Source organism: Callionymus lyra, chromosome 3, assembly GCF_982586985.1.
Source record: "Callionymus lyra chromosome 3, fCalLyr1.hap1.1, whole genome shotgun sequence".
NCBI classification, from domain to species: Eukaryota; Metazoa; Chordata; class Actinopteri; order Syngnathiformes; family Callionymidae; genus Callionymus; species Callionymus lyra.
In genome coordinates this window covers 10,283,230-10,309,131 of record NC_141820.1, presented here as the reverse complement: position 1 = coordinate 10,309,131, position 25,902 = coordinate 10,283,230, and the positions used below count along the sequence as shown (strand labels likewise).

At 37.5% G+C, this 25,902-nt stretch overlaps 1 protein-coding gene across 2 annotated transcripts; it reads left to right on the top strand.

Annotated features, from left to right (window-relative positions):
- Positions 1–1,484: 1,484 nt before the first annotated feature.
- On the top strand, positions 1,485–25,239 carry arpp21 (cAMP regulated phosphoprotein 21). 2 transcript variants are annotated; one of them, XM_087786415.1, is made up of 19 exons: positions 1,485–1,571; positions 12,528–12,662; positions 12,749–12,880; positions 14,128–14,166; positions 14,225–14,290; positions 14,353–14,464; positions 15,860–15,998; positions 17,103–17,240; positions 17,298–17,397; positions 19,294–19,389; positions 20,156–20,193; positions 20,267–20,323; positions 21,271–21,455; positions 22,871–23,005; positions 23,084–23,241; positions 23,317–23,481; positions 24,384–24,474; positions 24,708–24,799; positions 24,860–25,239. In XM_087786415.1, the coding sequence occupies exons 3-19, from the start codon at positions 12,752–12,754 to the stop codon at positions 25,010–25,012; spliced, it is 1,893 nt and encodes a 630-aa protein (XP_087642541.1). In that variant the 5' UTR covers positions 1,485–1,571; positions 12,528–12,662; positions 12,749–12,751; the 3' UTR covers positions 25,013–25,239. The 2 variants fall into 2 exon arrangements, with proteins under 2 accessions (XP_087642541.1, XP_087642540.1); XM_087786414.1 differs by having other exon boundaries at positions 12,745–12,880.
- Positions 25,240–25,902: the final 663 nt, after the last annotated feature.

Below are 25,902 nucleotides of genomic sequence, written 5' to 3'. Positions count from 1 at the left end.
TAAGTAAGTAATTAAGTAAGTAATTTTTATTTATATAGCGCTTTTCCAGACCAATATGGGTTTGTATTGGCAAGTATCTGACGTATTACCATGCGTATATCAAAGATGTTTTTGTAGTATTGTCCAGTACTTGACTCTGGTGTTGCAGAATTTACAGACCACATGACTTTTTAAGAAGACGTAACTGTTTTCATTGGTTTTGAAATCAAAATATGTCCAAACATCAGCTTTTAAAAGCTGCTGGAGTCGACTGTATCCTCTCGTACTCAGTCATCACTGTATCCTCTCGTCCTCAGTCATCACTAGGATCTCGGAGGATTTTTTTGTTCCTTTAGCAGCGGAGGACGCAATGACTGCTGCCATCTAGAGGCTGATTCCAACACAAAAATGAACAGAAGCCTTCAATATTTATGTTAATTGTAAATTGTAAAATAGATGTAACAATTTTTTTTACTTTATTTAAATTAGAACCATGAATGAACTTTGTTAAAAGGTGAAATGTGATTTGATAGCAAATAAATATCAGCTGATGTTGTAAATAACATCAGCTTTAAAAGCTGCTGAAGTCGACTGTATCCTCTCGTCCTCAGTCATCGCTAGGAGGATTTCGTTGTTCCTTTAGCGGCGTAGGACGTAATGAACGCTGCTTGCAACACAAAAATTGCAACACAAAAAAATGAATACTGTGTTTATTTGCATTTTAATTATTAAATTGAATTATTGTATTTTAGACATAATGTATTGAAATATAAACCATAAAAGAACTGTGATAAAAATAAAATATGATTTAAAAATCCCTAAAAAAAAAAGGACATTCGTCATCAGGTTGTGACATTTATTAAACTAAATAAGCTGCAATTTTATTCTTGTATAGATGAGTTTTTCTCAAAACATTTCTTCAACTCACTTAAAAAAATATGTTTTGAGGGATTAATATATACTCGAAAAACTACACACAAAAAGTAAATAAGTGTTAATGTTGAAATGTAAATGAATAATAAATACAAAATAAATGTATTAATGCATTAAAACCACTTATACATGATTATACTTTGTCATTACGAGGCCCCCATAAATACACGGAATTCATCTCTTCTACTCTTTAAGGATTTTGAATTTTTGGTCCACACAGAATATAGAATAACAATAATAATAGAATAATATACCAAAAAAAATGCATGTTGCGAATCATATCTCAAGTGCAGACGCTACATCCGGGTCATTTTGCAAAAGCATACCCAAGTTTTAAGGGGTGCAGTCGTGAAATATCTGGGGGGTCAACAAGGTTTGTTTTCTTGGCTCCATTTAACGTGTGCGTGACGTAGTCGGACTCTCTCGCACGTGTCGCGAGGACCAGAAATCACGCCTCTTCCTACTCCTGCCTCCCCTCCTCCCCCTCCTCCTCCTCCCCCCTCCCTCCCTCCTGCCTCCCCCCCTCGACTCCTCCCTCCTCCTGGAGAGCAACTAAAGGCGAGAGGAGAAGCATCGAGTCTCACAATCAGACTCAGCAGCAGCAGCAGGTCAGGAGGATCCAGAGAGTCCAGGGGAGGAGAACCAGAGCATCTCGACAGGTAAGAACCTCCATCTTTCCTCTGCGACGTTCACTGACAAACCGTTATTGTCCCTTCGTTTTCAAACCGACATCGAGGGATGCATTTATTTATTTAAATATTTATTTATTTATTTATTTATTTACGCTCGTGTCGCTGCTTCTATTGAAATATGGATGTATTTTCAATTCATCTCTTAATAAATTAAAAAAGAAGCTTGTTTTTAAAAAGATAAAGGAGTGTCATTGCCTGACGAGAGACTATCGGAAGCCAAGCTGTTCTTAGCAAACGTTATTTTTATTTTTTTAATCTTAAATAAATGTATATAATAGTAATAATCGCCCTGTTCATGTATTACTCGAAGTATTAGGTGTTTGTTTAAAAAAGAATACGTGTAGTTCTCTGTAAATTCTCCGTGTAAAAAGGTGCGATTTGATTCGTACCTGACGGCGCCTGAACGCACCATCACCCGCGTTTTTAAGTGTAAACTTGTCACGACGTTACACTTGTTTTAAAGATTTAATTTAATTTAATTTTTTTTAAATTCGCGTTGAAGACACTGTTGTGTATAGTTTCCTCTCCACATGACAGCACCATGAAGTCCCACAGCAGCAGGTCCTCTTCTCCTCTGTGTAAAAATAGCGTGGTTGTGTGTCAGTTTTTTTAGGACTCACACACACACACACACACACACACTCACACACATGCATGTCTCGGTCACATATATCTATTCTTTATGTGGGTCAATAAGTTAAGCATGACACCTGTTTGCGTTTTAATGACACGACGGTTCTTTCTTGTGGAGTTTTTTCCGCTCGTTTAACGTGTAGCAGACACACAACCGCTTTAGGAGACACACAACTTGTTTTGAAGACACACAATAGACACGATGTGTTTTTTGAATGACAGGAGATTCTGCGTTAACGTGAGAACAACACACGATGTGTTGTGTTTTTTTTTTATGATTTTTCTTTATTAAGAAATACAACAAAAGCGATAAACAAAAGCAAAATATTTATTTTTGCTGTAAAGTATGACGTCAACAATAGCACAACACAAACTACTTACTATTTAGATGTGACATAAATGGACAACAATTGTAATTTCAATTGTACCAAATAATTTGATCAATAATAGAAATGCCATAATTTTTTTATATAAGAATATTTTATTTTGACATCAGTTCACAGATTAAAACCATGAATGTTCGGTTAAAAAAGGTTGAACAAAATACACTACATGACGTCTGTGGATGAGCAGATGGACACAGACACTAACCATTTTATTTCCTATTTATTAATCTTATTCATTACTAATCCCTAGATATGACTATACGTTTTGGTTTTATGACTTTTGTTGTTCCTCTGTTATTTTTATTTTTTAAAGGATGAAAAAGTGAATTTAAAAATATCTGCTTTACAAAAAGCCATTTCATATTTTTATTTTTTAGTTATATGAAATACAATTAAATAATATTTTAAATCAGATACAGCTCTATTTTATCAATTGATTTTTTTTATACTTTTTGGTCCTTTTTATTTGCTTGATGAGGTCGAACACGAGTCAAGAACATACTTTCTTTTCCGTGTTCACATTTTCTAAATCACATAATTATGTCTAATAATACAAAACTGGTTTTAGAATATGTTCCTTTGGACTGTGATTCTATTTATGCATTTATTACAGAATATACTTTGTCGTGCTTTGAGTGTCATATCCGTAATATAGTCCGTGTTAAACAATACTGGGACTTTCCCAGTATACACTGTGTAAAAACGAAACCATGAAATGATGATGAAAATAATCTTCTTTTTTTTTATGATACACATTTTCCACAGAGTGATGTCATAATGCTAATGTTGATCAAGAAAAATACAAGTGTTTTTTTGTAGTTAGTGTCAATCGTTTATACCTTGAAATTCAAACTATATTTTTACCATAGCGATGTGTTCAGCGCCTCACAGAGTCTTCTCCTCTTTCACTTCCTGTTGATGAGGTGTAACTGCTACTGCTTTCTGGTTACAGTAAACAAACAATAGCGTTTCATGTCAGCTGCGCTTGACTTACGCAACGAAGGGGAAATAATCTGCCGTCAATGGTTCGGAGGATGATAACAGCTGTGCGGCTACGGCGAGGAAATGCCAGTAGTTGTCGTGCATTAACTCTAATCTTGACAAGATAAGACATTTCTTTATTCTTCGTTGTCCCCGGTGTAAAAGTCCCCCCAAAATAATGTCAACATACATTAGACAAATCAATCATTTGTAAAATAATAATAAAAAATAAAAACGACAATAAACAATAGAACAAAACAGTAGAGAATGCAGAGAATTAAACTCAAAAAACAACATTTTTTTTAATATATATACTGTTAGCAGTCGAAAGGAAGGATTGGCAAAACTCTCCTTCCTGCAACACGGGTGAATAAGTCTGCATTATATTCACGGTACATCCTTCAGATAAAAACAGTAAAAATAAATCATATAGATTATTTTTGCACTGATTTTCACCAGTTTAAAGGTTTATTTTCGAGAGTCTTGTCAGGTCACAGGCTTTGTTACCTCAGAAAATGCCATCTTTATTTAATTTTTTTCAAAATAAAACACCTTTCGGACATTAACGATCAATAGAACAGACATTATATAAGACTATTGTTTTGGTTCTGGTTCCGGTCCCTGGACTGGGGACCACCGTACGACACGAGTCAGGACATAAACAGCCGAACAAACAAAAGCTAATTACTTACAAAATCCCTTTATGAATCTGAACAACGCTAACACAAAAAAACGCCGCTACAGTTATTTAATGAGGCGCGCCGGTTAAAGCCTCGTAATGATCTCATTAATACACGACTCTCTCCGTCTTCTGACGCGAAGTAAAGAGCGTTTATACGAGAGGGATCTATCACGGGCGTGGGATAAACAAGCCACTAATGGCGGCTGAGATCTTCTGCCATCACTTGAAAAACAGACGCTCTCTCGCTTGAATCATTTCCCGGTGAGATCGGGAAAAAAAAACATGAAAGTCCCCACGAACGGCGGCTCCCGGGACTCAAAATGGATCGGGATTAGAGAGATGGAAGGCTTTCTATCTTCTTCAAACGACAGAAAACTGCACGTGAGAGTGTATAGAAATGTGTAAGTGGACGGTATCCCATCAGGCCCGGGGAAAAGCATCAGTTTTTCTATGATTACAGGCTCTGAGAAGACGCTTTTAAGATGAATCTTATTTGCTAAGATCTTCCTCATATGGATGACGTACACACTCGTGACGCTCTTTATTCAACTCGAGATGTACATTTATAACCAGGAAACTACTAGATTATCACCCAAACCTTGATGAGTTAACGTATCCTACGAGCAAATAAATAAACGGATGGAAAACGATCAATAACTAAGAGATATTAGTTTCGAATGGATGTCGTTGCAAGATAAACGAGCTCGAATATCAAACATAACCTAAAGAAATAACTGAAATATAAATTAAAAGTTTTTCCAAAATGTCGTATTATTTTTTAGGTGGTTCTGCATTAAACTAATTTCATTGTTTACTTGTTTAAATAAACTTGCATTATTTAACTCTTATTTAAACATTGCATATGAGCTGCAATACCTTTAAGTGACTGGAATAGCCTCCGTAATGCTTTGCCGCCCAGCCAACCAATCACAGCTGCGGATCACTTTCAACAAAGCAACAGACGTATAATTCAAATACAGTATTGTAGCGACCAATCCGCCGTCAGTAAATAGAGCAGCGTGCAGAAATGCATCATGGGAATTCACCGTTTCGTTGGCACTATTAGTAAGTCGGGTGCAGTAATTAAGGTAAGGTAAGGTAGAACTTTATTGATCCCTCGGGGGGAAATTGTTTGGGAAATTAGTAACTCCCGGTTAGCGTTGTGGTTGTTAGAATAAATCAAATATTTGTAACAGTTTGAACAAAGATACCTTTAAGTACTTGGTACCCAAAAAAAAGAATGCGGTGAGATTGCGGAAGGTGAACTACAAAATGGGGGGGGGGGGGGTTGGGGGCACTGTAATACGTTTTTAATTTGACGGGCACTGCGGCTTCTTTCCCTCGCGGAATTTTCCTTAAATTAATGTTGTTCATTACGATTAAAAAAAAAAGACTAGTTTAGGCTGCAGAGATATCCATTGTGATACTTTTTTATTAAGACTATAAAAAGGTTCCATAAAATGTTACACCATCAACTGGAGCGATCGTGTTTACACGAAGCTTCGATATAATAGTTCGGGGGGGGGCGACGAAGATCATCTATAGAAGCCTCTAGGACGTCTTCTTATTTGTGGCCGTCGAGGGGGCCCCGGCTGACTTGGCCGCGGAAGAAAGGTGTCCCGGTGAGTAAGTAGCTCCGAGGCTGGAGGCTTCAGCGAAGAAGCAGCAGATGGATGATGATGTAGCCGGCGCTGGCGCTCTCTAGCCTCCCGCCGCCATCCGTCACGCACTAATGATCGTGTCACACCTTCTCCCCGGGTGGCCCGGACGCTTCTGCAACGCTCAGCTCAAAAAACTGGTTGCTGCGCTTAAAAAAAAAAAAAAATCCCCCCTTTTTTTTCCTCGCGGCCGCCACCGCTGCAAAGCCTCGCAGACGGATTCTTGCCGCAATCCTCCCCGTTGCTAATTCCTCACATCCCCGAAAAAAACTCCCCTTCTTTTTTTCCTCGAACCTCAACCCCTGAGGTCCCCGCAGGCTCCGCCGCCGCCGCCGTCGTCCCCGTGAATCTTAACGCTTCTCGCCGCTTGTATATCTTCTTCTTCTATGTGGAATATCAGTTGTAAGTGAAGCTTCCTGCTGCGAGATTGATCCTGGAATGTTCTGCACCAAACTTCAGGAACATTTTTACCGCCGTAATCCCCAAAAACCAGCATCTATCGGCGTCACTGCCGAAGTCTTTTTCAAGACAGGGTTCGTCGTGGTGTCGGCGAAATGGAAAAAACATTTTACCAGCTTATATTCTTATTGAATATTTCAAATACTGTCCAAATACTTTTTTTTTCTCGCCCTTTATTTGGAATTATGTTTTCACGATACCAACATGGCAGTTTCCGATAGTTACCGATAAGATATACAGTACCTTCTGATTCCATGTGTAACCATCAGAGATACAGGCTGGTCCTAGTACTGGTTGAACTCGTATTGTTTACTTTATGTATGATTTTGATGTTTTTTGGAACGTTTTTGGAACGTTGTACGAGGAAATATAGACGTTCCGGACAGGAAAGTAGTTCCTCCGCAGCGCACCTCTATACATACTTTGTTGTCAAATATCCCACAGTAGTTTACACAGAAAATACATGTAACACAAATCCATGCAAGTGATATTAATAATAAATGAAGTAGATAATGAAGAAAAAATCAAAATGTACCTGTACGAGGAAATATAAACGTTCAGGTCAGGAAAGTAGTTCCTCCGCAGCTCACCTCTACACATACTTGTTCGTCTAGTATCCCACAGTAGTTTACACAGGAAATACAGATAACACAAAATCATGCAAGTAATATTAAGAATACATAAAATAGATAAAAAACATGAAATTAAAAATGTACCTCTACACATACTTTGTCGTCAAATATCCCACAGTAGTTTACAACAAAAATATATGTAACACAAAACTATACAAGTAATATAAATAATACATACAAATAGATAATAAACGCAAGAGTCAAAATGTACCTGTACGAGGAAATACAAACATTCAGGTCAGGAAAGAAGTTCCTCCGCAGCGCACCGCTATACATACTTGTTCGTCTAGTATCCCACAGTAGTTTACACAGAAAATACATATAACAAAAACCCATGCAACTACTATTAATAATACATGAAATAGAAAATAAACACAAAAATCAAAATGTACCTGTATGAGGAAATATAAACGTTCAGGACAGGAAAGTAGACCCTCTGCACATGCTATATATATATAATACAATAATAATAGATAACAGCATTTAATGTCACTATATGTTGTGTGTATAAGCCATTATTTATTTTATTATATTTGTGTAATACTCGTCACTGCATCTTTTACACAAGATTAACAAGAAGTGACGTTGGTACAAGTTGGTATCGTTGTACTTGTTGTGTTTTGGTACGTAATTGTCGGTTCTTGTAACGCTAGTATTGATTAAATATCAGTATAAACGCTCAGAGATAAATGATGCTAAAGATATTTTTCTAATCTACCTATGATATACAGTATATAGAAATAATGCTGACGTATACTATTGATCTGAAAATTCTTCTTCTTCACATATTATTTTATATATATTATATTTTATATATTTTTTAATTTCCTTATAATTGGCTGAAAAAGGAAAATCACCGCAAAATAATTCAATGTTTATTTACGATTGCTGCAAACTCCCTTAATCCCATGGTGCACTGCAGCAAATCTTTAAATTGTTTTCTTCAATTTTCCAATAATAGAAAGTACTGTTCTGTCCGCACAAAACTGTTTATATACACCAAGCCTTGGCAAGTACACCAAGCAAGTTTGTCTGGATTCGCTTCTTGTGTTTTTCCTGTGGTATTTTTTTTATGGCTTTTTTCTTTTTTAACATTACAAGCTTTTGGTGTCTTCATTGAGCCAATATGTCAACAGAGAGAAAAAATATCTAAATAAATCTTATAAATTCCTCTTATGTATAAATGTAAGTAAAGCTGTTCATTTGGTGTGTTCCCAGCATGCTTTAGGGCTGAAAGAATATAACTTTCGCTTTCAAGTCTTCGAGCCATCCAGAACTTTCAGGGACAGCAGAAAATTAAAAAAAAACTATAATGGTTGTGTTGGCAAGATGACCGAGAACCAGAGGATAATAAGTTACCAGGCGGGAGGTTCACAAAAGGAACTTAAAATAATCACACAAAACATGATGTAAAACAAACCACTCAGGCCAGGAACAGACTCTTTATGCAGCTAAATGTCCAGATCATCGGAAGTTGTGGATCTTGGCTGTGTCCCAAATCGCACACTTCCCAATTAGCAGTGTGCAAAAATGTAGTGCGCAATGAGCACTCAATTGGCGCACTCGAAAGGCCAGAAAATTGAGTGTGGATCGATGAACACTTTCCACCCTCAAAGGTCGCCATCTTAGTGACGTAGATGAAGCTAAACTGAAGCTACGTCACTGACGACGCGTCTTCGGAACAGACCCCGAAACAACACAACAACAGTAATAACACAATGAAACACAACTTAATAACTTGTTTCGATTGGTGAAAAGTGCTGTCAAGTGTCGGTGATAGAGTTCCAACTTCCAGTTGCGATCAGCGTTTAAAAGTAGTAGAAGAAGAAGTTGTCGAGTCATTTCCTGTAAGTGTGTAGCAGCAGTGTTTGATTTGAGACAGTACTACACTGTCGAAAATTTGCGCACTGGGCAAGTACGTGCACTATCTTAATGTGTACTATAAACCAGTGCAGTCGGAGAAGTGCGTGATCTGGGACACCGCCCTTGCCAAGCGCTGGAGAGCAAAGAAAACACAGGAAACCAAGGAAAGGACTGTACAAAATAAAAGCCCCAGGAAGGGGATCATGACAGAAAACATTCTTAAGTTGATTATATACCATGATTTTACTCCATTAATAACTAAAACAAATTTAGATTTAGATGGTAACAACTCAATATTAACTTGTTTATTCAAGATATATTTCATGCGCGATCGGTTCATGTTGTCACTGCTCATCTTCCTGTCGGGGTAGAATGGCGTGTAAACGCCACTTTCATATTTTCACGGCGCGCCATCATCTCCAGCCGAGTGTTAAATAACCACGTTAGGGGATCAGAATCCTCCGAGCTCATTATTCCGTCTCAGGTGTGGCGGGAAAAAGTGTCCCCTCGAGCGACGTGCCACGCCGGAATCTGTCCCCTGCGAACACAGTTGGCACTTTTGGGAAGATGGTTGAATGCCATTTCCTCATGTGTGTGTGTGTGTGCGTATGTCACCGTGTGTGTGTGTGTGTGTGTGTGTGTGTGTGTGTCTTTGGACCCGGAGATATTCTAACCACTGGGGTCAAATACTCAGTTTGACATTCTTGAAATATCAGTGCAGGCGGATCAGATGATACCTTCGGCAGCTGCTGTTGCTAAGAAAAAACCTTGAGCGACACACACACATACACACACACACACACACCAGACAGTTTACATGAGACGCACACATGTCAAAACACAACCAGACGCCACGTCCGATGAGCAGGTTCCGAGCGACACACAACTCTTACAGTAACTCATCTAAAGACCTCAATTAACATTCAAGTGCGTGGGGATGGATGGAGCTGGACGCACACACACACACACACACACACACACACACACCACACACACACACACACACACACACGCACATGCACACACACACACACACCACACACACACACACACACACACACACACACACACACACACACGCACATGCACACACACACACACACACCACACACACACACACACACACACGCACATGCACACACACACACCACAGACACACACACACACGCATGCACATGCACACACACACACACACACACACACACACAACATGCACACACAAACAACACAAACACACACACAACGCACACACACAACACACACGCACACACACACACAACACACACACAACATACACACACAACACACACGCACATACACACAACGCACACACACAACACACACATACAACACACACGCACACACACACAACGCACACATACAACTCACACGCACACACACACAACGCACACATACAAGTATATACTTTATTGAATATTGTTTTGATTGTTAAAGCGCTTTGTGACCCTGGTCTAGAAAAGCGCTATATTAATAAAAATTACTCACTTACTTACTTACAACACACACACACACACCCACACATACTCACACAAACACACTCACACACAGGCTTGATGTTATTTACGGAAGCTTTCATCAGCACCAACTGTTTGATATCACACGGGTCACGGCGGCTCTTTGTGAAGGTCCAGAATGGAGATGTAAGGCGAGCCCCCCTCGTGCGTCAATGAAGACCCCGGGTACGAGTGGACCGTCACCGGCTCCGTTGTGTCTCGCATTCTCGCCACCGACTGTAAATGTTTGGCCGGCGAGGAGGACAGACTTGGCAATTAGCGATTAGCGAGCGCTTGTGCTTTTCCAGCTGCTTGAATACGTGGAGGTCTATCTAGTCTGCTGTCTGGTCCTGTCAATCAAACACCTGATTGGTTGTTGCTCCCGTTGGAAGTCTTTGTTGTTAGGGCCGTGCATTGGCAAAGACCCGAAGATTAGTATTTTCGGCTTTTAAATAAAACACACAAAAAAATGTCTTTGTTTTTAAAAATAAAATGAAAATATTCACTGCGTTTGTTCATTTTTGTGTAGCAATCAAACCTATGACCACTAGATGGCAGCGGTCATTACGTCCTACGCAGCTAAAGGAACAATTAAATTCCGTGAGATGACTGAGGACGAGAGGATACAGTCAACTGCAGCAGCTTTTAGAGCTGATGTTTAGAAGTATTTTGGTGTTGAAATCCTTTTTTTGTAATGAAGCAAAAAACTGTTTTGTTGAATTTGTTGAAAGTTATGCGAGTAGATCAGAGCAAGAGATTGTGTAGCAGAGAGTGACATCTAGTGGTCTTTCAAAATGAATACACCGTAGCCTCGTCAACACGTCACGATGAATTGCTATTACTTTTAGCATATATTGTTTTATTGTATAACCTTTTAAAAAGGGGGTGTATTGGCAAGAAGCTACTGAGACGATATTTATCACGATACAGAGGAAACGATATAGATATGAATTTATATACTGTATATATATATATATATATATATATATATATAACCTCACCGTATGAAGAATCATATACTTGTAGTATTGTAGAGACACTGTATCCTCTCATCCCCGGTCATCTCGCAGGATTTCATTGTTCTTTTAGCCGTGGTGGACGTAACAAATAATGCCATCTAGCGGCCAGAATTTAAATTGCAACACAAAAATAAACAGACCCCGTGAATAATTTCCACCAAGGAATTGTTCTATTTTATACGCACACATTTGAAGTATAAACCAATAAACCAATATGATAAGAATACGATTTGAAAAGACAATAACAAAAACGATACAGTGCTGTTGAATATCAGTACTCTGTATCCCTAAAGAAAATGTCTTTATTTTAGTCATATTTAAGTGTATCAAAGAATTATATATGTGTAGTATTGTCGAGTACTTGCCTCTGGTGTTAGACCACATGACTCTTGACGAAGTCGTAACTGCTTTCATTTGTTTTTGAACCAAAATATGTCCAAAAATAAGCTTTAAAAGCTGCTGGAGTTGCTGTATCCTCTCGTCCTCAGTCAAAGAAATGATTCAGTGCTGTTCAATATCAATACAGTACCGTGAAAATAAATATTGCTATAATTAAATGTATCTGTGTTTCCTCACACAACCAATTGTTGTCATAATCTTTATTCCTTATCTTATCTTAAACACTGGCGTCTATCAAGCTCAACCACAGGATAGTTAATCTAAGTGAAGACGACCGATCCACTCACTCTTAAAGTGAAAACCTTCTGTTTGTAAGAATGACTCAAACACATCACAACACGATGACATCATCGGCTCAAGAACTCTGATGACATCATGGGTTTCATTCTGAGACGCTTGCGGTTGAGTTTTTATTTCAAATACTTCATTTCACCGTATTTATTGTGGTATTTCGCACACATTCGGATAAATATCTTCATTTTCTTGCTTCGTTCCTTCGGTGGAAGAACGTGTTGATTAACTGTGAAGACACTTCTGCTCGGTCACCATAGTGACGGAGATCTCAGCTCAATCTGCCGCGCTCGGAGACACACACTTGCCAGATATGATATCACCCTGTGTGTGTGTGTCGGTGTGTGTGTGTGTGTGTGATCTGTCACTCACGTGTTTTTCCTTCCCTTGTTCTGAATCTCCGCAGGAAGATTTCCCATCGAAGGCTGCGGACGATCTCCAGCGGAGGCGTTTTATTGTGTTTCTGGACGCCCCGCGGGATCATGGGATATACAGAGTCATCACTCACCTGTGTTGCTCTCGTGTAAACTCACTTCGATAGGTGGGCGTCTCACACACACACACACACACACACACACACATTATCATTTCCGTTTCCTGATCTCTCTCCCACTTGGACTCAGAAAGACGATGGAGGTGATCGTAGGAAACGAGGCGCCTCGGGTGGAGTCCACGTGCGGCTCCACGCCGCCATGTTCGTCCCTCGGCTGCAAGAAGGAGGCGAGTATCTACGACGACGGCGAGAAGGCGGAGCTAAAGGTGAGCTTCAGAGCCACGTGATCATATTTTTTAGGGATGTAAAGTAATATTTATACACTTAGATGTAGCAATTTTCTACAGCCCTGTGTTGTTTTTTTGAGTTTCAAATAATACGCAAAAAGAAACAAAACATTTTTCTTTATTTAAAAATAACATGAAAATATTCACTGCGTTTGTTAATTTTCGTGTAGCAATCAAACCTCCGGCCACTAGATGGCAGCAGTCACTACGTCGTGGTTGTGTTTTGATTTATTAAAATTTACAATAAAAAATTAAAATTCACAGCATATTTTTCTGTTGCGATTAAACCTCCGGCCGCTAGATGGCAGCAGTCACTACGTCGTGGTTGTGTAAGAAAATATCGATATGTTTAATAATAGCAATATTTATTTTCACGGTACTGCATCGATATTGAACAGCATTGAATCCTTTTTTTTGGCTTTCAAATCATATCTAATTATCACCATTATTTTACATCTTATATTTGTGTATTAAATAAAATATTTTTTATCAACAATAAAACAGTATTGAAATCTTTTTAGAAATCTTTATTTATATTAAAGTGAAACAGGTTTTTTAATCTTTTTTTTAAATTAAAGTGACAAAAGTTTAGAAATCTTTTTGTTTTTTTATTGAGGTAAAAAATAGTTTTTTGTTTATTGAAGTGAAGGTTTTGAAGTTTTTCTTTTTTTAAGATTGAAGTGAAAAAAGTATATTAAAACTGATGTTTGGACATATTTTGGTTTGAAAACAAATTTTAAGTAGTTAGACTTCGTCAAGAGTCATGTGGTCTGTAAATTCTACAACACCAGAGTCAAGTACTCGACAATACTACAAATATATCCTTGTTACTACAGTATCGCAATATACAGTATTAAGGCCCATGTATCATGATATGTATCACCAGACTCTTGCCAATACACACTCCTTTCATGACATTTTAAAAGGTGTTAAAATAAATGATGAATTAGAAAATACTAGTGATGTGTCGATGAGGCTTCATGAAACAGTTGACGAGGTATCATGATACTTTATTTTGAAACACCACTAGATGTCACTCTATACTTCATTTGGCTCTGTTCTACTGATTCAATGTAACCTGGTGTCATTTTCAACCTGACACTATTGTATCTTGATAAACATAGTGTATCACGATACAATAGTGTATCATGATACACTATTGTATCGCAGGATTCTTGATAGTAAAGCAGCTGAGTATTGTGTACCAACATCCGTGTGTGTTGCAGAAACACTGTGACCAGATGCAACCAAAGACAAAAGTCAAGGTAAGATGATTCTCCCTCGCGGTCGCTGAGGATCATTGATCGAGTCTTTCTTCTGCAGCCTAAAGGGAAGTTGATGCGCAGCTCGGCTGTTTGCGAGGACGATCCTCCTCTCCAAGACGACCAGGTAGTTTTTCTCTTTGGACCGCTTTGAAACTCTGGTTCTGATGACTTCACCGTGACTCACAGAACTCCCATGATGCCATTCTTCTGTCCTCCGACTGCCATGACGACGAGCAGAGGACGGCGTGCGACGAGGAAGACGCCGGTTCAGACCCAAAGACAAACTCTTTGTCCAAAGGTGAGCGTTGATGAAAAAAGTATTGATCAGTGAATATTGAGATTGAATTTACTCTTCAAATGTTGAAACTTTTCATTTTTTTTATTGAAACCCTTTTAATAATTTAATTACTATATTGAAATATTTGTAGTTGTTTTTATTACAATTTATATTACATAAATAAATATAGAGTAAATATATTTTTTCAATGTTAATTCCTTTTTTCCATAGAGTTTGATATTGTTATATATAATATGATTTAAAAATGCTGTTTTTAATTCAATCTTTTTCTATTCATAGCGATTTAAATTCACTTTAATTGTTGAATATTTTTAGTTTTTTAATTATTACATTTTATATTACATGAATAAATAAATAAAAAGAATACATATTATTAATATTCCTTATTAATTATTTTTTTCCATAGAGTTTGTATAATTAAACATATAAAATAATTAAAAATGTTTTTTTAATTCAGAATTTTTCTGTTCATAGCACTTTACATTCACTTTAATTGTTGAATATTTTTTGTTTTTTTATTACATTTTATATTACATTAATAAATAAAAAGTATATATACTTTCCATATTAATTTGTATAATTAAACATAATAATTAATTAAAAAATGCTTTTTTAATTCAATCTTTTTCTATTCATAGCGCTTTACATTCACTTTAATTGTTGAATATTTGTATATAGTAGTTTTTTTTATTACATGAATAAATATACAGTATATATATATATATATATATATATATATATATATATATATATATATATTTTTCATGTTAATTCTTTTTTCTTTAGAGGTTGATATTCTCATATATAATATCATTCAAAAAAATGCTTTTTTTTATTCAATCATTTTCTATCCAAAGCGCTTTAAATTAAATTAAAATATGTTGCTATAATAGTAGAATCAGACTAATCCAATCGAGCACTGAGCCACTCGCTCTAACTTTTAATTTCAGACTGTCCAACATCCTTCAGTCGCAAATCGCTAAAATATTACCTTTGCTTTGGAAATCCCTTGTTATGAGTTGATGTGGTCACATGATTATCTGCGAGTCACATGATTGGCTTCAATCGAGCAGCTCTGTGCTCGTCTATTATAGTCTGGTGGGACGATTATAATGTTTTTATGTTGAATTAAAAATGCTACACTTATAAAGATATTGAATTTAGAACATTTATTTTCTAATTTTTGGAATAAGAATAATTAATTCTATGTGTAAACATTTTTTTTTTTTTAATATTCCCAAAAATCTTAATACATTTATTTTTTAATTTTTCTAAATCAATGATTTGATAAAAACAAATGTAACCTGTAAATAAACACAAAATATTCCAGTGGCACTGATTGACTTCAATAGAAAATAGATCCAGTTTTTGACGCGTCTTGATCTCGGTCCTCAGAGTCCAGTGTGGAGTACACCGACTCCACCGGCACAGACCTGGACCGGTTCATCGTGGAGACCCTGAACAGCAACCCTAGAGACCGCATGATGCTGCTCAAGCTGGAGCAGGACATGATCGACTTCATCACCAGTGACAGGTACAGACGCTCCTCTGGAAACCTCTGTGGGAGGAAACCAGAGTTCCCGGAGGAAACCTCGCAATAAAATAACAGCATTTCTTAGCGATGTGTTGACGAGGCTTCATGAAACAGTGGAGGTGTCATGATACAGTGACTTTCGTTTGAGAGAAGAACTAGATGTCACTCTCAGTTTGAATGAATGATGCCAGGTTTTATTTTTTTTAATGAAGATAAAAATAGTTTTTAAGTTATTTTGCATTGAAGTGAAAAAGTGTTTAAATTTTTTTTTAATGAAGCGAAAAGCGTTTTAGATTTTTCTTTTAGATTGAAGTAAAAAAATGTCTAGAAATACTTATTTTTATTGAAGTGAAAGTGGTTTTTCTAAGTAATTTTTTGATCGAAGTGTAAAAAAAAAGTTAGAAATCTTTTTTTATTAAAGAGAAGAAAGTGTTGAAATTATTTTTTAATGAAGATAAAACTTTTATATCGATTTTTCCTTTAGATTTAAGTGAAACAACTTCAGAAAATTGTATTTTTATTCAAGTGAAAATGGTTTTGAAGTCATTTTTGGATCGCAGTGAAAAAAAAGGTTTTTTAGATTTTTACTGAAGAAAACACTTTTTTAGATTTTTGTTTCATATTAAAGTGAAAAAGTTTAGAAAAACTATTTTTTATTGAAGTGAAAACGTTTTTTGAAGAATTTTTTAAAACCAAGTTAAAAAAAAAGTTAGAAATCTTTATTTAATGAATAGAAAAAAGTGTTGAAATCTTTTTTTGAATGAAGCGAAAACTGTATTTTCTTGAAATGTAAAGGGATTTCAAATTATTTTTTGGATAAATAATACAAATAATTATGAAAAAGTATTTATTTTTTTACTTGAGGTAAAAATGTCTTTTTTTTTGTTTATTGAAGTTCAAGTTTTGAAGTGAAAATCAAAATTAAAAGAGGTTTTAAATATTGTTTAAGGGAAACTTTAAAGTACTTTATATGAAAAAAGATTTTCTTTTTAAATAAAGTTCGATAAAAAAAATGTAGTAAAGTTTCTATAGTAACGTCTTGACGCAGAAGTTTGTTCCGAACACGAGGACGAAGCCTCAAGAAAGACGTGTTTTTCTTCTCAGTCCGTTCAAGAAGTTCCGTCACATGTCTTCATATCATCGGATGCTCGTCCATCGAGTCGCCGCCTACTTCGGGATGGAGCACAACGTGGACCAGACGGGGAAGTCCGTGATCATCAACTGCACCAGCAGCACACGCATGTGAGTCTCTGGAGTCTCTGCAGGATCTCTGGACCTGACGCTGCTTCTGTCCTCCAGGCCCGAGCAGAGGTTCCTGGACAAGGTCCACAAGGACAAGACGGCAGAGATCCAGCAGTGGAAGTCCATCCTGAAGAGAGACAACAGCCTGGAGGAGCAGGTGAGTCTCCTTCTTCATGTTCGTCTCCTTCTTCATGTTCGTCTCCTCCTTCCTTCATGTTTGTCTCCTTCTTCCATCATGTTCGTCTCCTCCTTCCTTCATGTTCGTCTCCTCCTTCCTTCATGTTCGTCTCCTTCTTCCTTCATGTTCGTCTCCTTCTTCATGTTCGTTTCCTTCTTCCTTCATGTTCGTCTCCTCCTTCCTTCATGTTCGTCTCCTCCTTCCTTCATGTTTGTCTTCTTCTTCCTTCATGTTCGTCTCCTTCTTCATGTTCGTCTCCTTCTTCCTTCATGTTCGTCTCCTTCTTCCATCATGTTCGTCTCCTCCTTCTTTCATGTTCGTCTCCTCCTACATGTTCATCTCCTTCTTCATGTTCGTCTCCTCCTTCTTCATGTTCGTCTCCTCCTTCTTCATGTTCGTCTCCTCCTTCCTTCATGTTCGTCTCCTCCTTCATGTTCATCTCCTTCTTCATGTTCGTCTCCTCCTTCTTCATGTTCGTCTCCTCCTTCTTCATGTTCGTCTCCTCCTTCTTCATGTTCGTCTCCTCCTTCTTTCATGTTCGTCTCCTCCTTCTTCATGTTCGTCTCCTTCTTCATGTTCGTCTCCTTCTTCATGTTCGTCTCCTCCTTCTTCATGTTCGTCTCCTCCTTCTTCATGTTCGTCTCCTCCTTCCTTCATGTTCGTCTCCTCCTTCTTTCTTGTTCGTCTCCTCCTTCCTTCATGTTTGTCTCCTCCTTCTTCATGTTCGTCTCCTCCTTCTTTCATGTTCGTCTCCTCCTTCTTCATGTTCGTCTCCTCCTTCCTTCATGTTCGTCTCCTCCTTCTTCATGTTCGTCTCCTCCTTCCTTCATGTTCGTCTCCTCCTTCTTCATGTTCGTCTCCTCCTTCTTTCATGTTCGTCTCCTCCTTCTTCATGTTCGTCTCCTTCTTCATGTTCGTCTCCTTCTTCATGTTCGTCTCCTCCTTCTTCATGTTCGTCTCCTCCTTCTTCATGTTCGTCTCCTCCTTCCTTCATGTTCGTCTCCTCCTTCTTCATGTTCGTCTCCTCCTTCCTTCATGTTCGTCTCCTCCTTCTTCATGTTCGTCTCCTCCTTCTTTCATGTTCGTCTCCTCCTTCTTCATGTTCGTCTCCTTCTTCATGTTCGTCTCCTTCTTCATGTTCGTCTCCTCCTTCTTCATGTTCGTCTCCTCCTTCTTCATGTTCGTCTCCTCCTTCCTTCATGTTCGTCTCCTCCTTCTTTCTTGTTCGTCTCCTCCTTCTTCATGTTCGTCTCCTCCTTCCTTCATGTTTGTCTCCTCCTTCTTCATGTTCGTCTCCTTCTTCCTTCATGTTCGTCTCCTTCCTCCTTCCTTCATGTTCATCTTCTTCTTCCTTCATGTTCGTCTCCTCCTTCCTTCATGTTCGTCTCCTTCTTCCTTCATGTTCATCTCCTTCTTCCTTCATGTTCGTCTCCTTCTTCCTTCATATCCATCTCCTCTCCTTCTTCCTTCATATCTGTCTCCTCTCCTTCTTCCTTCATGTCCATCTCTTCTCCTTCTTCATGTCCATCTCCTCTCCTTCTTCCTTCATGTCCATCTCTTCTCCTTCTTCATGTCCATCTCCTCTCCTTCTTCCTTCATGTTCATCTTCTTCTTCCTTCATGTTCGTCTCCTCCTTCCTTCATGTTCGTCTCCTTCTTCCTTCATGTTCATCTTCTTCTTCCTTCATGTTCATCTCCTTCTTCCTTCATGTTCGTCTCCTTCTTCCTTCATATCCATCTCCTCTCCTTCTTCCTTCATATCTGTCTCCTCTCCTTCTTCCTTCATGTCCATCTCCTCTCCTTCTTCATGTCCATCTCCTCTCCTTCTTCCTTCATCCCTCCATCTCACCATTTCTTCACCTCCTCTGTCCATCAGAGTCGACTCCACAAGTTCCGTGAGAAGCAGAGCAAGTCAGTGGAGGAGCGAGAGGAGGAGTACCAGAGAGCGCGGGATCGGATTTTTAAGTCAGAGGTAAAAATATTGTTCTTTATTTTATTCTGAGTTTGGTCAAAACACAATTAGCTGCACACAGAGGTGAAGAATAACAAAGTACATGACAATTGAAGATTAAGATAGAGGTAGAATAGAGTGAAAACCTGCACTTAAAGAACTCATATTTTAAGAAAACACTTTGGGAATTGGAAAATTTCAAAAAGTTTAAAATGTTAATAATAAAAAATATTCAAGATATTAGTGTCATCACATAATTGAAAGCTTGAATTTTTTTATTCTTTTTTATATACATAATGAAATTTAATTATTTTTTTTTTCTATTGAGTTAGATTCGTTTTTTTGCTTTTGAATATTTTAATAAAACAAAATGAATATTTTCAAAATAAAAAAAAGGATTTTATTCTGTACTCTTTGGTTTTTCTTTTTAATTTAAAGAGCTACACATGTAAATATGTTGAATTGTAATTCTAATATGTATTTCAATGTAAATGTAATTAAACTCTATGTTTTAAAAAATATTGTATTAATTCTGAAAATATTTGATATTTGATAAATATCAAAAATACATCTGGATTGTCTTTTATATCTTGTTCACTACAGTTAAAAAGTAATTAAGTCACTTTTATTCTGAGAAATTGTTCAAATATATGCTTAAAAAAAATCTCTGCTAGTTGAGTTGTTCTTCAATGATGTTTATCAACATAATGAATTATATATATTATAGTATTATTTATATTAAACAAGTCTTTCTTTAGTCCAAACACTTTTCTTTCTCCTCCTGCAGCTGCTGTGTTCGCAGGACAACCTCCAGACTGAAACCAGGTGAACTCTCGACATCTATTCCTTCTCATTAAAATACTTTATATTAAAAACTAACACATCCTTGTGTGAGCAGAGCTGTGGACGAGAGTAATCCATACGCTGAGACCCAGAGGAGGAGACAGATCTTCAGGTGAGACATTCATCATCTAGACCTGCACTGCCTCGCTGACCGTGATGAAGCTGACCACTGTTGGTCCAGGTGCAGGGGGTGTGTGTGTGTGTGTGTGTATGTGTGTGTGTGTGTGTGTGTGTGTGTGTGTGTGTGTGTGTGTGTGTGTGTGTGTGTGTGTGTGTGTGTGTGTGTGTGTGTGTGTGTGTGTGCGTGTGTGTGTGTTGGGAGTATATAGAGGTAGAAGAGCAAATAAATCAGTGCAATAGTTAACCAGGAGTTTTATTAATTACAAGTTTATTCTCGTTTAAAGTTGACTTTATTGAGTTTCAGTAACAGGGTGATCGAGGTAACATCGTGGTTCACCACATTTGAATTAATGAAAAGTAATAAACGTAATATATACAACTTTAATCTCATACTATTCGTAATATTTATAATTTTAATCTCATAATAAAGGATTTATTTCATAATATATATACACGACTTTAAACTCATAATAAACATAATATATATGACTTTAATCTTGTGATGATTTTAATCTGGTAATAAAGGATTTATTTCGTAATATATATGACTATAATCTAGTAATAATAGTTATATATATGACTTTAATCATGTATTAGTAATATATATGACTTTAATCTAGTAATAATCGTAATATATACAACCTTAATCTCATAATAATCGCAATATATACGAATTTAATCTCATAATAAACATAATATATAAGACTATAAACTCATAGTAAAAGTATTATATATATGACTTTAATCTTGTAATAATCGCAAAATATACATTTTAATGTTGAAAACATTTGAGTGGCTCTAATACACGTAGTCCCTTCCCCCGCCAAGTGAAAAAAACATGTGATACTGAAATAAATATCATTTATAATACTGAACAATTAAAGGTTCATTTGTACTAAAGTAATAATAAATAAATGTACTTCCACGTGTGGCCCACAGGGGGAGCCGCGACAGCTCAGGCTCCAGCTGGACGGGCAGCAGCGGTCAGAGCAGCACCGACACCGACTGTTGCTATAGCAACGACATCCGACCCTGGAGCAGCACCGACTCGGATTCGTCCCATCAGTGGACGAGCCCCGCCCCCAAACCTCGCCAGACCCACAGCTGGGACGCCCGCGGTGCAGGTGCGTTCGTGGTCACCTGACACCTCACTTCCTGTCACATGATGTCACTCAAACACCGGCTCACTTCCTGTCACATGATGTCGCTCAAACACCGGCTCACTTCCTGTCACATGACATCGCTCACACACCGGCTCACTTCCTGTCACATGATGTCGCTCAAACACCGGCTCACTTCCTGTCACATGACATCGCTCAAACACCGGCTCACTTCCTTTCACATGATGTCGCTCAAACACCGGCTCACTTCCTGTCACCTGACGTCGCTCAAACATCGACTCACTTCCTGTCACCTGACATTGTCCCATCATCTCGCTTCACTTTTTCAAGCAGATGTTTTGATTGACAGCTTGTCCATCAATTTAACTCCTTCTGTACGCCCACTCAAGGGGCGGAGCTTATGACAAAGAAAGCAGCCCATTGGTTTCCTTCTAGTATAAGACAAAAATAATTAAATTAATTAAAATTGGTGTAGTATTGAACTTTTTTGGGATAATTTAAGGTATTTTTCTTTTAGAAATATGTATGTATAATCAAAGTAATGACAATAATAATTATTGTTATTGTGATGATTACTACTTTCGCAACGACTTTAACCTTGTAATAAACGTTAATATACGACTTTTACCATAATATGAAAATAAATAATAAACACCACTTTAATCCCATTATCTACATAATATATGCACTTTAAATGACATAATAATGGTAATATACATACGACTTTAATCTGATAAAAAACATATAATATACGACTTTATTGTCGTAATAAATGGAAAATATACAAATTTGATCTCATTATAAGTGTTACATACAATGTTAATCTCGTACTCAATGTAATATCTACGACTTTAATTTCATAATGAACGTAATATATACATCTTTTTTTTTAATGTGGTAATAAACGTAATATTTACAACTTTAATTTAGTAATAAATGTAATATACATGCACGACATTAATCTCATTTTATATATACAATTGAAGTCTCATAATAAAGGTAATATATACCCACTTTTTAACTCATTAGAAAACATATATCATACTTTTTATATTCTCGTAATAAATGCAACATATACAACTTTGATCTCATAATAATTTAGTTATAATCTATGTTAATCTCTTAATAAACTTAATATCTAAGACTTTAATCTCATGATAAATGTAATAGTAATATATAAAACCTTAATTGCAAATGACTCTGATCTGATAATAGACATAATTTATACGACTTTCATCTCATAGTATTATTAATATACAATTCGATTTTATAATAAACATAATATACAACTTTATTCTTGTAATAAACGTAATATATACACAACTTAATATTATACTGTAATATCATCATGTTATCTATAGTTAATCTCGTAGTAAACGTGACATACATATGTCCTGACCTTCGACCTCCTCCCCCAGGCACCATCTCCCTCCACAGGGTGAGCGCCCCCTGCCCTCACCCGTCCTCCCCCTCCATCATGGAGGAGCCGGCGCCGAGCTTCATCCTGGAGAACGGGATCCCGCCCGGCAGCGTCCTCCTGAACCCCCACACAGGTGGGTGAAGACGCCCCTCCCCCCCCCCCGGGGGTCTCAAGAAGTCTTGAGTCTAAAAGCGTGACCTTTGACCTCCAGGGCAGCCATTCCTGAACCCCGACGGGAGCCCGGTCGTGTACAACCCGCCCTGCGAGCAGCCAATCAGGAGCCAGACCCAGCAGGTGATGCAGTTCCCGCCGGTGTCGTACGCCGCGCCGCAGATGCTGCCCGTCGCCTCCGCTCAGCCCTACGCCGCGGTACGTAGCCTAGCGTTAGCATTAGCATTAGCATTAGCATCAGCGATATGTGACCCCGGGACTCTCTTCCGACAGATGGAAGACTTGTCGTCACAGTTCGGTCACGTGACCGTCAACTGTCAGTCACAGGCAGACGCTCCGACCCAGTACCAGGGAAGTCAGCATTACATCTATGCAGCCCCGCCTCCCCCGCCTCCCCCGCTGCCTCACCCGCCCAGCTTCTGCCAGCCCTCGCCTCAGGTAAACACTTTTTTTGAAAGATTGAATTAAATAAATTGTATATGTATGAAATATTTAATTAGTTTTTTTCATAATTTAATTAAAATATATATATTTTAAATAGTATATTAAAAATATTATGAGATGAAAGTCGGGTATATTACATTTATTACCAGATTAAAGTTGTATATATTACTTTTATTATGAGATGAAAGCTGTATATATTATGTCTATTACCACTATAATTACTCTTTTTTTTAAAGATGTATATATTACGTTCATTAGAAAATTAAAGTCGTAGATATTACATTTATTAAGGGATTAACATTGTATGCAACACATTTATAATGAGATCAATTTGTATAGTTTCTATTTATTAAGAGAATAAAGTCGTATATTATGTGTTTGGTTTTTTTTAAACAAATTTTACACAGAGTTTGACATTTTTATTTCAATCACTTGAAAGTACATGTTCTTAATTCAATAGTTTTTAATTTATAGCGATTTATATTCAATATATAAATGTTATGTTACAATAAATAGTGCCAAAAGAGTTACTTGGTCATGTGCTTCTAACGCTGTCATGTGATTGGCTGGTGCAACTATTATACCAACATTTGTATATTGAATTTAAAAGGCCAAAAAATAAGCAATATTGAATTTAATGAATTATTGGAATTATAACATCAAATTGAGTTAAAAAAGGATTAATTAAAAAAAATATTTGATTTAAAAAAATTAAATTAATTTAAAATACTTAAAAATTCAATCTTAAATATATAAATATACATTTTACGAAATTATTAAAAATAAATGACTATTCAATATATCTTTTTCTGATGAAGTGCCAGGAAAAAATGTGTAAAAATGCAATTTTTAATCAAATTTTAATTTTTGACGTCATCTTCCAAATGTCCCGTCAGGTGCCTGTCTATTTCTACAGCCAGTACTCTACCTCAAGTCAGCTGCCCTGCAGAACTGTCTCACCCTCTCACAGCCAAACACAACCAGCAGGTGAGTGTCTGTGTGTGTGTGAGGGTGTAATTGAGCGACCTGTCCAGGTGGTGGCAGTAGAGGAGGGGGCCGTTACACTGTCAGAGATGTAGTCTGAGGGTCTCACAGTGAACCGGTCTCTTTTCCTGCTGCTTCTCTTCGTCGGTGAAAACTCGGCATGATAAGACGTGACGGGTGACAGGTGACGGGTGACGTGGACGACTTTCACCATGTTTCTCGTGTGTGTGCGGCAGGTTACACTCCAGTGGGCGGAGTCAAGCCGGCGCCCCAGTCCGTGCTGGGGGCGTACCCCGCCATGACTGCGCCTCAGTGTAGCATGATCCAGGTAAAAACCCCGAGCCCCTCAAAAAGGTTTCTCCGATTAACGCTTCAATCTTCCTCTCAGGGCGCCGTCTCTCTGCCGTACCCCCAAAGTAAAGCGGGCGAGCCGGGATACTGTTGCGTGGTGCCGCCGCCCGCCCACCACGCCGCCGCCGCCTGTCAACCCCCCGGGTGCACCGGCCACGGCGTGCCAGTGTGGGGCGCCCCCCAGTACTGACACCCCCCCCTTTTTATTTCCACATTTCTTTTCCGAGCATGGGGTCACATGCATCGACGTTTCACTGTACCAAAGCATAATATATATATAAATATCTAATCGTATTGCACAGTTTATACACCAAAATGGAGTTTTTATATTGAATTATATATATATATATTGTGTTTTAAGGAAATGCACTGTGTGAGAGAATAAACTGCTGTGGCTCTGCTGTCACATGGTTTTAATTCTGGCTCCTGGTTCTTTGGTTCACGTCGGTTTTATTCACGCGTGTGAGCCAACTGCGTTGCTATGGCGCCCCCTGGTGCTCAGCACTCAAACTACAATACGTTCTCCTGCGGGTTTCTCATTTGAAAGTGGATTTCAGAAAAATATTTTTTTTTTTTTAGAGGATGAAAAATGTACGTAAATAAGGAGGAAATTGACGTCACTATCAACACAACTATATTCGCAGCTGTTGTCGCTGTTGTTGTAGTTGTTAAGCAATTGTCATCGTTCCTTTTTTTGTGCAACAAACATTTTTTGTTTTTTCTATTAGGTACGGTGGCCCAGAAGTTCAGGACACATTTTAAAACTCATGAAACAAATGTAGAATCTCCTATAAAATATTTACTGAAACAGTAAACACATTTACAAAACTTAAAAAACATTGAGTTTATACATTTTATCAATTTACTGTTAGTGTTTTTAGTGGATTACATTATGTCAAAATTCTGTTGATACCGTATCTGGAAATTGTAATTGTATTTCAAATTCGTAAAATAAATGTAAATGATCTTTTCTGGAGTTTGTAAATGTTGTTTTTTTTAACTCATTTAACATATTTAAATATGTTAAATGACGCTCAGCTTCTGATTTCATCTTGATCTTTAGGGCTCGACTACTATGAT

Excerpts from the sequence above, each read along its gene's own strand:
- arpp21 (XM_087786415.1), top strand. The coding sequence starts at position 12,752 with ATGGAGGTGATCGTAGGAAACGAGGCGCCTCGGGTGGAGTCCACGTGC. Across the intron at positions 24,475-24,707 it reads CAGCCAAACACAACCAGCAG|GTTACACTCCAGTGGGCGGA; the intron begins GTGAGTGTCTGT and ends TGTGTGCGGCAG. Across the intron at positions 24,800-24,859 it reads CTCAGTGTAGCATGATCCAG|GGCGCCGTCTCTCTGCCGTA; the intron begins GTAAAAACCCCG and ends TCTTCCTCTCAG.